Source organism: Brachyhypopomus gauderio, unplaced genomic scaffold, assembly GCF_052324685.1.
Source record: "Brachyhypopomus gauderio isolate BG-103 unplaced genomic scaffold, BGAUD_0.2 sc98, whole genome shotgun sequence".
Lineage (NCBI taxonomy): Eukaryota > Metazoa > Chordata > Actinopteri > Gymnotiformes > Hypopomidae > Brachyhypopomus > Brachyhypopomus gauderio.
Window position 1 is genome coordinate 823,945 of NW_027506919.1, and position 12,689 is coordinate 836,633.

General features: G+C 45.3%; 1 protein-coding gene and 1 non-coding gene across 2 annotated transcripts in view; one reads left to right on the top strand and one right to left on the bottom strand.

Moving 5' to 3' along the window:
- ltbp3 (latent transforming growth factor beta binding protein 3) overlaps positions 1-11,313 on the top strand; it is a 47,092-nt gene extending 35,779 nt beyond the window's left edge. The window contains 12 exon segments of the mRNA XM_076992817.1: positions 1,050-1,169; positions 1,440-1,568; positions 1,744-1,914; positions 2,382-2,465; positions 2,719-2,847; positions 4,734-4,871; positions 6,245-6,385; positions 8,020-8,172; positions 8,627-8,788; positions 9,354-9,443; positions 9,660-9,791; positions 10,453-11,313. Coding sequence (XP_076848932.1) covers positions 1,050-1,169; positions 1,440-1,568; positions 1,744-1,914; positions 2,382-2,465; positions 2,719-2,847; positions 4,734-4,871; positions 6,245-6,385; positions 8,020-8,172; positions 8,627-8,788; positions 9,354-9,443; positions 9,660-9,791; positions 10,453-10,604 — 1,601 coding nt within the window. The 3' untranslated portion in view covers positions 10,605-11,313.
- On the bottom strand, positions 5,774-5,846 carry trnam-cau (transfer RNA methionine (anticodon CAU)). Its single transcript has one exon. It is a non-coding gene; the product is annotated as a tRNA-Met (tRNA).
- Positions 11,314-12,689: the final 1,376 nt, after the last annotated feature.

Genomic DNA, 12,689 nt, shown 5'->3' on the forward strand with positions numbered 1-12,689 from the left:
CACACTAACACGCTAACAGACTAACATACTAACGCACTAACATGCTAACAGACTAACATGCCAACGCACTAACATGCTAACACACTAACATGCTAACTGACTAACATGCTAACACACTAACATGCTAACAGACTTACATACTAATGCACTAACACGCTAACAGACTAACATGCTAACACACTAATGCACTAACATGCTAACAGACTAACATGCTAACTGACTAACATGCTAACACGCTAACAGACTAACACGCTAACACCCTAACATGCTAACGCACTAACATGCTAACAAACTAACATGCTAACTGACTAACATGCTAACTGACTAACATACTAACAGACTAACATGCTAACACACTAACATGCTAGCACACTAACATGCTAACTGACTAACATGCACACTAACACGCCATCATCCTGAACTCGTTCCTCTGTGCCAAACCAGGACCAGTGTTCAGTGCTCCCGGTGGCACCACCCTGCCCTGCCCACCGCTGTTCCTTGGGTGGAGGTGCTAGGTGGAGGCACTACATGCTAGGTGGAGGTGCTAGGTGGAGGTACTAGGTGCTAGGTGGAGGCACTACGTGCTAGGTGGAGGTGCTAGGTGCAGACGCTAGGTGCTAGGTGGAGGTGCTAGGTGGAGGCGCTAGGTGGAGGCACTACGTGCTAGGTGGAGGCGCTAGGTGGAGGCACTACGTGCTAGGTGGAGGTGCTAGGTGGAGGCACTACATGCTACGTGGAGGTGCTAGGTGCAGGCGCTAAGTGCTAGGTGGAGGCGCTAGGTGGAGGCACTACATGCTAGGTGGAGGTGCTAGGTGGAGGTGCTAGGTGGAGGCGCTAGGTGGAGGCACTACGTGCTAGGTGGAGGCGCTAGGTGCTAGGTGGAGGCACTACATGCTAGGTGGAGGTGCTAGGTGCAGGCGCTAAGTGCTAGGTGGAGGCGCTAGGTGCTAGGTGGAGGCGCTAGGTGGAGGTGCTAGGTGGAGACAGTGGAATGTGCTGCACAGAATATAAAGACTGATATGGAATGCAATTTCTGTGGTCCTCCTCAGATATTAATGAGTGTGAGCGTTCCTCCAACTGCCAGAGGGGGCGCTGTATCAACACCATGGGCTCCTACCGCTGTGAGTGCCAGAAAGGATACATGCTAGTCAGTGGACGTCGATGCCAAGGTGCTTCTCACACACACACACACACACACACACACACACACACACACACACACACACACACACACACACACACACACACACAATCTCACACACAATCTCACACTTCTTGCCCTCACAAACACACTCACAGACATTCCTGAATAAGGTTGTACTGCAAATGTCATACTCAACTTTTGAATATTGAATAATTACAGTAATAGTTTCTGACTCTCTCTCTCTTCCTCACACACTCTCACACACACTCTCACACACACTCTCTCACCTATTCAGACATAGATGAGTGTGAGGTGGACAGGAGACTTTGCCAGCCCAATGGTGCATGTGAGAACAGGCAAGGGGGATATGTGTGTGTTTGCAACGATGGCTTCATTCTGTCTGAAGACAAGCACAGCTGTGAGGGTAGGTGTGTGTGTGTGTGTGTGTGTGTGTGTGTGTGTGTGTGTTTTCCCTTTGCATGTTGATGTTTGTGTGTGTATCTCCCTCCGCTCATATTTATGTCTTTGCATGCACATCCGTGTGTGTGTGTGTGTGTGTGTGTGTGTGTGTGTGTGTGTGTGTGTGTGTTTCCTCCCAGAGGTGGAGCTGGACCCCAACAATAAGAAGGAGTGTTACCTGAACCTGGATGACACCGTGTTCTGTGACAGTGTGCTGGCCACCAACGTCACCAAGCAGGAGTGCTGCTGCTCCGTGGGCGTGGGCTGGGGCGACCACTGTGAGATCTACCCCTGCCCCGTCTACCACTCCGGTACTGCCCCACCCCGGGCTCCCCGGGGCAGCCACATAGAGAGGGAGGGGCAGCTGGAGACACAGGGTCATGGATAAAGATGATGATGGTGATGATGGGTGCTTCACAGTGGTACATGGAGAGATGGGGACCCAGATTCAGTGGGTGTGTGGGTGGGTTGGTGTGTGTGGGTTGGTGTGTGTGGGTGGGTGTGTGTGGGTGGGTGGGTTGGTGTGTGCGTGGCGGTGGATGGGTGGGTGGGTTGGTGTGTGTTGGTGTGTGTGTGGGTGGGTGGGTGTGTGTTGGTGTGTGTGTGGGTGGATGGGTGGGTTGGTGTGTGTTGGTGTGTGTGTGGGTGGGTTGGTGTGTGTGTGGGTGGATGGGTGGGTTGGTGTGTGTGGGTGGGTGGATGGGTGGGTGGGTGGATTGGTGTGTGTGTGTGTGGGGGGGTGGGTGGATGTATTGATGGATGTGTGTGTTTTGTGTAGCGGAGTACCACTCACTGTGTCCAGTGGGACGAGGCTTTTACCATGAGGAGGGCCTGACAGAGTATGGCTTACCAGTCCATAGAGGTATACACACACACACACACACATATACACACACACACACGTATACATACTCACAACACACACTCACCGATATTTATATACATGAACTCACACAAAGTGTTTCTGGAGTGTATCTGGAGTATTTCTGGAGTGTATCTGGAGTGTATCTGGAGTGTACCTTTCACTTTATACGAGCCTCTTCCTCTTCACCTCTACTCCTCTTTCTCTCTGTCTCTCCTTCTCTCTCTCCCTCCCTCTGTCCTTCTCTCTGTAGATATAGACGAATGTGTGTTATTTGCTAATGAGATCTGCAAGGAGGGGCGATGCATGAACACACAGCCAGGATTCGAGTGTTACTGTCAGCAGGGCTTTTACTACGACAGTAACCTCCTCGAGTGTATAGGTAAACACACACACACACACACACACACACACACACACACACACACAGATAGATACACACACACACACACACACACACACACACACACACACACACACACACACACACACACACACACACATACACACACACACACACACACAGAAGACAATTATGGCCTATATATGTACACAAAGCAAATTGTATTTACAGTTCTTGCCACAAGGAGGCAGTAAAGGCCCATAATGGTGTTCAGTACAGTCCAACAGTGCAACACCAGCTTTTTTTTCACTGAGAGTGTCTGAATCTGCATCTGATTCGTGTAGTCTGGAGGTTGGGGGTTCATGCACAGGTTGTAAAACCTCCAGAGAGTCAATTGGGGGTGCTGACCTCAGCAGACATTACTTGTGGATTACCAAATACGGATGTGACAACATAAATGAAAGCAGAGCAATTGTCATCATGTACTATTATGTTAAATGAATGACCATGTGTCTCCTGTGTTGAAACTTTTAACATGATATTATAACTTCTCATTTTGACATTGTAATCTGTAATGAGATTAACTGACCTCAAACTGGTCTCTTTGGATGGGATCAGATTATAATCCTTCTAGGGGTGACCTGCAATAGTCGCTGATTCGACTATAGTCGACTATAGCCCCTAGTCGACTATGAACGTCATAGTCGAATGTACCATTCTAACTGCATGGAGGTTCCCAAGGATGCTGCTAAGCATTAGTTGTTACATGAAATGTCTTTGTTTTCGTTATATATAGCCTTGTGTCAAATAAAATCATCCTAATTTCTGTTAATAAATATTTAAAAATTATGTCTGCGCATTAACAATAGGCATATTCCTTACTACACATTAATAAATCACACCCTGCTGTTGCACAATCCAAATGAGCGGAGCTGAACACGCTACACGATAGTCAGCATCTACAAAAAAACTTCAAAAGTATTTTGAAAAAGATAAAGATGAATCAAACAAGGTAAAGTGCAAGTTATGTCATCAACGTCTTTCATTTCGCACGACAACAACCAACATGGCATACCATTTAAAACGCGTAAAGGCGGAAAAAACAGTTCAGCCGTTTGTCGTTTCGGTCGTGTCGTCTCGTCTCGTCGCGGTGCGTCTCGACAAGTAGGCCTATAGACATTTTTTGTTGTTTGCTTTTAAACCCCGTTACTTGAACCTTTCCTTATATTTTTTGCTGTTGTGTGTCAATTTGTTAATATTTTCAGGCAGGCATATTTTATTTAAAATATTTTTGACATTTTGCAGAGTGCCTGTCTGACAGTTCGATATGCGCAATGTGCACTGACGGTTAATGTTCTCTAACGTTTCATAAAAAATAAACAAGTAAATAAATAAAAGCTGAATAAAGCCAACCTACCGTGTTTATTCATTTATCTGAGTGTTTTAGGTTTTTACTTTGAAGAAGAAAAAAGTCCTGAATGAGAACAGGATCCCGTTTAAGATGCTCTAAATAAAAAAATAAAATAAACCCGATTCGACTATTAGTCGACTAAAGGGAAAAGCTGACGAATCAGATTCGACTATGAAAATCCTTAGTTGAATACACCCCTAAATCCTTCACTTCTGAGTGTGAACAACAGTTATTAACTGCTCAGTACCGTAACCAAGAGCAACAGTGATAGCTGTATGGAACTGCCTTGCAACCTCACACGTGATGGTGTGATGAAAACCAAAACAAAAGTCTCCTTTTCCCTCCCTCTCTCTCTCCCTCCTTCTATCTCCCTCTATCCACCTCTCTCTCCCTCTTTCCCTTCCTCTCCCTTTCTCTCTCTCTCCCTCCCTCTGCCTCTCACCCTCTCTCTCTCTCTCTCCCTCTCTCTCTCTCTCTCCCTCTTTCTCTCCCCCTCTCTCCATCTCTCATTTAGATGTGGATGAGTGTCATGACGAGTCTCTCTGCACTAATGGTCACTGTGTCAACACGCGTGGATCTTTCTACTGCACCTGTAACGCCCCCTGGACCCCAGACGCTACCAGCAAGAAGTGTGTGTTCCCCACAATCACAGGTAGGGTGTGTGTGTGTTCCCCACAGTCACAGGTAGGGGGTGTGTGTGTGTTCCCCACAGTCACAGGTAGGGTGTGTGTGTGTGTGTGTGTTTCCCACAATCACAGGTAGGGGGCGTGTGTGTGTGTTCCCCACAGTCACAGGTAGGGTGTGTGTGTGTTCCCCACAGTCACAGGTAGGGGGTGTGTGTGTGTTCCCCACAGTCACAGGTAGGGTGTGTGTGTGTGTGTGTGTGTGTTTCCCACAATCACAGGTAGGGGGCGTGTGTGTGTGTTCCCCACAGTCACAGGTAGGGTGTGTGTGTGTTCCCCACAGTCACAGGTAGGGTGTGTGTGTGTTCCCCACAGTCACAGGTAGGGTGTGTGTGTGTTCCCCACAGTCACAGGTAGGGGGCGTGTGTGTGTGTGTGTGTGTTTCCCACAATCACAGGTAGGGGGCGTGTGTGTGTGTGTGTGTGTGTTCCCCACAGTCACAGGTAGGGGGCGTGTGTGTGTGTGTGTGTGTGTGTGTGTGTGTGTGTGTGTGTGTGTGTGTGTGTGTGTGTGTGTGTGTGTGTGTGGTTGAGCTGTTTGCTTGATTCATTTAAGCGTACACTCAGACCTCTGTGATGTGGTTTTCTTTTGATCTGGTGAAACCCGACGTTCTTCGTTCAAACAGCTTCTGAAGTATTTAAGCGTCTAAGCAAACAAACGTGGTGTTGTGTTGTTGCTGCTGTTCTTGAGGGTTGTTGTTGTTCGTTTGTTGTAACAGGAAGGAAGCTGTGTCTCATTAGGTTTTACTCGTAACACGTTAGAAATGTTTAACCATGCTAGCGTGTTATGTTTATTAGTTAAATAAATAGATTTTTTAGTTCATGTGTTGTTGATGTGTAGTCTGTTTCTGCGTAGCTGAAAGTAAAAGCTTTGCCCCGTGTGAGGCTCGAACTCACGACCTTCAGATTATGAGACTGACGCGCTGCCTACTGCGCCAACGAGGCCTGTAGGGGGAGGAGCAGCTGCGCTTAACAACCCAGAGAACACAGGACGGGGGAGGGGAGGGGGAGGGGGAGGGGCGGGAATGTCTGGAGGAGGACGTGTTTGTTCACGCAGGCATGTGAGAGCGCGCGCGCGCGTGTGTGTGTCTCAGTGTGTGTGTGTGTGTCTCAGTGTGTGTGTGTGTGTGTCTCAGTGTGTGTGTGTGTGTGTGTATGTGAGTGTATATGTGTATGTGTGAGTGTATATGTGTGTGTGTGAGTGTGTATGTGTGTATGTGTGTGTGTGCGACTAGGCAATTCTGTGTGGTTTTTTTTCTGTGTGTTTTTTCTATAAAGAGAAGTCACTGCCAAGGTAATGTGTGTGTGTGTGTGTGTGTGTGTGTGTGTGTGTGTGTCTACAGGTATAAATGAATGCCAGGATCCATCTAACTGTAAGAATGGGCACTGTGTCGACACTCAGGACTCCTACTATTGTATCTGCACCCTTCCCTGGACCCTGGCCACCGACCGCAATAGCTGTGTCACACCAGAGGAACAGGCCGGTGAGTGGGTCAGAACATGGGCATGATGGGTAATGTAGTTCCACAAACATAGTAGCATTCATGAGATATGGATTGTGACATACTTAAACAGTATTATTTCTTATTATTTATTATTGTTTCTCTGTTGATGTTTACAGAAACTGTGATACTAAGAATTTGTGAAAATGTAAAATGTATTTTTTCTTCTTAATTCTTTTACATCTAGAAGCAAATGATATATCATTAGATATGCGTTAATCAATTATTAGAGATGCATTAATGGTATATCATTATACACATGTTAATGTTATATTATCAGATATGTGTTAATGGTATGTCATCTGAGATGTGTTAATGGTATATCATTAGAGATGTGTTAATGGTATATCATTATACACATGTTAATAGTATATCATCAGAGATGTGTTAATGGTATATCATTAGATACACGGTAATGGCATATCATTAGAGATGTGTTAATGGTATATCATGTGTTAATGGTATATCATTAGAAATGTGTTAATGGTATATCATTAGAGATGCGTTAATGGTATATCATTAGAGATGTGTTAATGGTATATCATTAAAGATGCGTTAATGGTATATCATTAAAGATGCGTTAATGGTATATCATTAGAGATATGTTAATGGTATATCATTAGAGATGTGTTAATGGTATATCATTAGAAATGCGTTAATGGTATATCATTAGAAATGCGTTAATGGTATATCATTAGAAATGCATTAATGGTATATCATTAGAGATGCATTAATGGTATATCATTAGAGATGCATTAATGGTATATCATTAGAGATGCGTTAATGGTATATCATTAGAAATGCGTTAATGGTATATCATTAGAGATGTGTTAATGGTATATCATTAGAGATGTGTTAATGGTATATCATTAGAGATATGTTAATGGTATATCATTAGAGATGTGTTAATGGTATATCATTAGAAATGCGTTAATGGTATATCATTAGAAATGCGTTAATGGTATATCATTAGAAATGCATTAATGGTATATCATTAGAGATGCATTAATGGTATATCATTAGAGATGCGTTAATGGTATATCATTAGAGATGCGTTAATGGTATATCATTAGAGATGTGTTAATGGTATATCATTAGATACACGTTAATGGTATATCATTAGAGATGCGTTAATGGTATATCGTTAGCCATGTATTAATGGTATATCATCAGAGATGTGTTAATGGTATATCATTAGACATGTATTAATGGTATATCATTACAGATGTGTTAATTGTATATCATTAGATACACGTTAATGGTATATCATTAGAGATGCGTTAATGGTATATCGTTAGCCATGTATTGTATATCATTACAGATGTGTTAATGGTATATCATTAGACATGTATTAATGGTATATCATTACAGATGTGTTAATGGTATATCATTGGATACACGTTAATGGTATATCATTAGAGATGTGTTAATGGTATATCATTAGTTACACGTTAATGGTATATCATTAGAGATGTGTTAATGTATAACTCTCCCAAGACTGTGTGCTTCTGATGCTTCTTTCTCATTCTTTTTCTCCCTCCTTTTCCCTCTTTCACCCCTCCCCCTCTTACCTTCCCCCTCTCTCTCCTTCTCTGCACTCCTCTGTCCCCCTCTAGTAATGTCTGTGGTGACCCTTTCAGATGTGAATGAATGTCTGGACCCGTCGTACTGCAGGAACGGGCGGTGTGTCAACACACCCGGCTCCTTCCACTGCATCTGTGCTCAGCCGCTCACCTTCAGCGCGGCCCTCAAGCAGTGCGTCTACGACGGTGGGTAGCCTGGCCAACCAGACGCTCCGCCCACTCCCCTACCCCACCAATCAGATCACAGCTCAGGCCCCAAAGCCCACCAATCAGATTGCAGCTCAGGCCCCTAGTCCACCTGTCAGCATTAGCCCTGAATCCACGTAGTCAGTCCAAGCCCCTGATTGGCCAGTCAGCTGTGTGTAGTGGATTACGCACGTAGCTATAGGCCCTCATCGATCCCTGTGACATGTTGCGTGTGGTAGGGTAGGACCTATTTGTGTTTATTGTGTGTTTGTCTTTCTCTGTCTTCTTCCCAAATCCTCCATTCTCTATTACTCCTTTTCTCTTCCTTATCCCTCCTTTCTCTCTGTTTGTCTGGTGTCTCGGTCTCTCTGTCCCATTTCCACGTCTCCCACCCCCAAACCCCGCCCCCTTTCCCCGCTCTGTCTCCGCCTTTTCCCCCGTCCTCCTCTCTCAGACCGCACGGCCGCACACAAGGACGTGTGTTTCCAGGAGGTGGACGAGGATCTCATGTGCAGTATGCCACTAAACGATCTGACGGTCACCTACTCTGAGTGCTGTTGTCACTACGGCCGCGGCTGGGGCCCCGAGTGTCGTACCTGCCCACAGAGGAACTCAGGTGAGCAGACTGCAGCACTCTTCCAGTCCTGCAGAGGGTAGTCCTCCCTTTTAAGAATCCAAGGAAGTTGCAGTTATCCCCCGGGTGCTACAGAGATGAGTGTTTCCACAGAGGAACACAGGTGAATTAAACCACTGTAGTCTTATAGAGGCAGAGAGCAATGTTTCCGTTAGAGAATGAAGTTATACAAACTGTAATTACAGTATCTTCCGTGTCTTTCTGTGTCCATCATTTGACTCTTCACTGTACGGTATTTCTAGTAGGTCACGTCAGTATCCCCAGTGGAGGCTTCATAATGTCTTCCAGAGTGACCACAAAGTGTGCTAAAGATAGCTAGTGCACTAGACCTGCAAGATTTGAGACACACCATGTCTCTCCAGCCTCCATGGATAACTTTGATGTAGACAGGAGATTAAAAGCAGGCAGGAGACATTTAAACGGGATTCAAAATAAAGAATAATTTGTTCTTATTTCTGTAGAGCAGTTGTGTGTTGTTGTGCATGTTCTCCCCTTGTGTGTGTAGCTCTGGGTGTAATGATTTCTGTGTGTGGTGTGGTGTTTGCAGTCATCTTTAACAGGCTGTGTGAGATGCACCTGGATACGGAGTCAGACGGAGACGGAGACTTTTTAGCTGCATTCTCCAATTACAACCCAGGTACCTTCTCCAGCAGCCAATCAGAGAGGGTTTATGTCATGGAGACTTCAACATCTGAAGTCATTTATCAGATTTTGTCATAGAACCCATCAGGAAGACCTTTGGACTTCAAGACATCTGACTCTCTCTCCATCTCTTTCTCTCCATCTCTCTCTCTCCATCTCTTTGTCTTTCTCTCTCTCCATCTCCATCTCTCTCTCTCCATCTCTCTCTCAGAGCGTGACAGCTCAGAGGAAGACTCAGATGAATGTAGCTGTGCTAATGGCCGCTGTGTACGCTCGTACCTGGGTACCATGTGTGAGTGTAACCCTGGTTTCAGACTGGACCATTCACGAACGCGCTGTATAGGTTAGTACACACACACACACACACACATACATACACACACACACACACACACACACACAAACAAACACACACTTGGTGGTTCATAGTGTAGTGACTGGTTTTGACCAATCACGACTCAAGGTAAGTGAGAGCTGAAAGAGAAAGGAGCAATCACCATCTCCTGTTTACATTTTCATTTGCATATGACAGAAAATTTCCTCCTGAGAAAATATCACAAATTATCGGTGGGATTTGCGGTTTCTGTGACGCATAACATTCACGACACATCCCAGTGATTCACATTGATGATTCATCTTAGAGCAGCCCCCACACACCAGAACACACAAACACACAGAACGCCTAGCTACTATACATAGGTGCTCACATAATCAGTAGATTTTACTCATATACACGCGCACACACACACACACACGTACTCCTATACAGGAGTATATTTCTACACTGCTGCTGCCTTATAGAAATTCAGATGCACTTTGCTTGCACAGCTGATGAAGGACACTGCCTAAACGTTCTCTGGAAACTCTCTGAATCTCTATAGATGTTTACGCACATATATGGTGAAGGACTATGTTTCTCTGTAGATGTTCTAAATGAACGAACGACCCTGTCTTTCCTTCCTCTTCATCATTCTTCGTCTCTGTCTATCCCTGTCTCTGTGCAGATATAGACGAGTGTGTGGAGAGGGGTGTGCGCTCCAGTCCCTGTAAGCACGCACGGTGTGTCAACACGATTGGCTCCTTCAAGTGTACCTGCAAACACGGCTTTGTGCCCGCACGCAGACCCAACACGTGTGTGCCTGCACGGGCATCATAACACAGCCACACGTCTAGAAACGCACACAAGCAAACACATCCAGTAAAAAGGGATGCAATGCAGGCTTTGGACAGGCTTTCACACACTCTTACACACACACACACACACACACACACACACACACACACACACACACACACACACACACACTACTATAGTTTTCTGTGGTTGAGTAGTTTCCTGTCTGCGTCCCATTTTTCAACTTACTTTTCTATTCTTAGTTCTCCGTTGACATACCACAAGCTGTTTATTGTAATAGGGATTGTCATTATTTTGATTTGTACATGCTGATGTTGTTATTCCCCTCTAGACCACGACCTTTTGTACATGTTACTTAGTAACTGTCTGGAAATCTAATGTCTTTTAGTAATGAGATGAATGTGTGTTGGTCATTGGGACACGTAGGGTACTAGTTGTGTGCTGGACAACTGAAATATTCCTGTAAGATGAAAATGATGTTACATGTACCAAATCTTAGATCACTTCATCAGAACTGGGAGAGACGCCAACGTCATTGTTGTTGTTTCCATTCAACTTTGACATTTTATTTTACTTTAGAAATGTATAGAATTCTTCCATCTGAACGTGGCATGTCAGAGCTGTGTTAGAATGAGTTATAATGTCTGCAAAATGCCCTAAAGGTTTGAACCTTCTAGTAGCTTGCCTTGGACAGCAGCATTACACAACCTCCTGACGTGATTACCGTCGGGGGGGGGGGGGGGGGGGGGGGGGGGGGGGTCTGTCATCATTAAGTTCTCAGAAATATTTATTCATTTTTGGACCCTGGAGACGTGGGACAAACACTTCAAACTTTCGCATCTAGCATTCCAGTGTCAAATTTCGCCCCACATGTAGGACTGAACGTTGTCCATGTAGAGGAGACCACGCAGTGTGGAGGTTAGCTCTGGGACAACGTGACACGTGAGGAGACACAAGAGGTCACGTGACAGGGACTTTAGAAGACGTAAGGATAGATATGCAAATAAGAAAACATTTCTGTCACTCTCCCGTCAACCGCGTACAACCATTACTGAACAGAAATGCATTTCTACCAACGAATAGAACAATAAATCGGAGATGAACTCAAACCAACAAAGATGGCTGTGGTGTCTGTATTTTTCATGAGGAGGTGGTTTTGTATTTACCTTTTCCTTCTATCTTTGTTGAGGCTATGTAATTGACCTTTGACCTTCCTAACAAATGTGTACGGTATGCGTGGGGGCCTCAGGCTACACGCAGACTCGGAGCAGGACGGGAAGTGCTGGAGTGTGTAGCGTGTGAAGGTCTCCTGTCCTCCGACACGGCCACTACGGAGTCCCACACGCCCCTGGAAGCAACATCAACACAAGAGCTTCATGAACTGGCCCAGAGGACACAGCTGAGGACAGTCCGCACAAGTCCAAGATCACGCTAAGATCATGCTGTGCCAACTGTTGAGTGGGATGGTGTAAAACACGCCACCTAACTCTGGAGTGATGGATCACATTTCACGACCTGGAGGACGAGTGTGGGTTTGGAGAGTGCCAGCAGAAAATTACCTACTGGAGGGTATAACGCCAGCACTAAAGTTAGAAGGTTTTTAGTAGGCCTGTTGTTTTTCTGGGCTTAGAGCCTTAATTCCAGTGAAGGATAATGTTAATGCTAGAACATACCATGATATTTTAGACTGTTCTGTACTTTCAGCCATGTGACGGTGTGTGGAAGGCCCTTTCCTGTGCTCACTGGGCCCCTGTGCACAGAGCAGAGACCGTGCAGACGTAGTCTGATGTGGTGTGTAATATTAGTGAAACATTGAGTAAGGGATTGTTGTCCAACTTCAGTGCCTGATGAAATCATTTTGTTTTTAATGGAATGGACACCAGTTTCCACCAATACCCTCCAAACTCTTGTGGAAAGGCTTCCCAGAAAGTGGTAGGGAGTTGTAGCTGCAAAAAGGACCAAGAAACTAAATTAATGCCCATGGCTTTCAGATGGGAACCTCACACAGGTGTGATCAGGGCCGGAGTGGGCCCTTTTTTCAGCCCCGGAGTTTCGTGCCCAAATCCGGCCCAACATTATTTTTCCCTCCCAATTGGCCCAAACTAG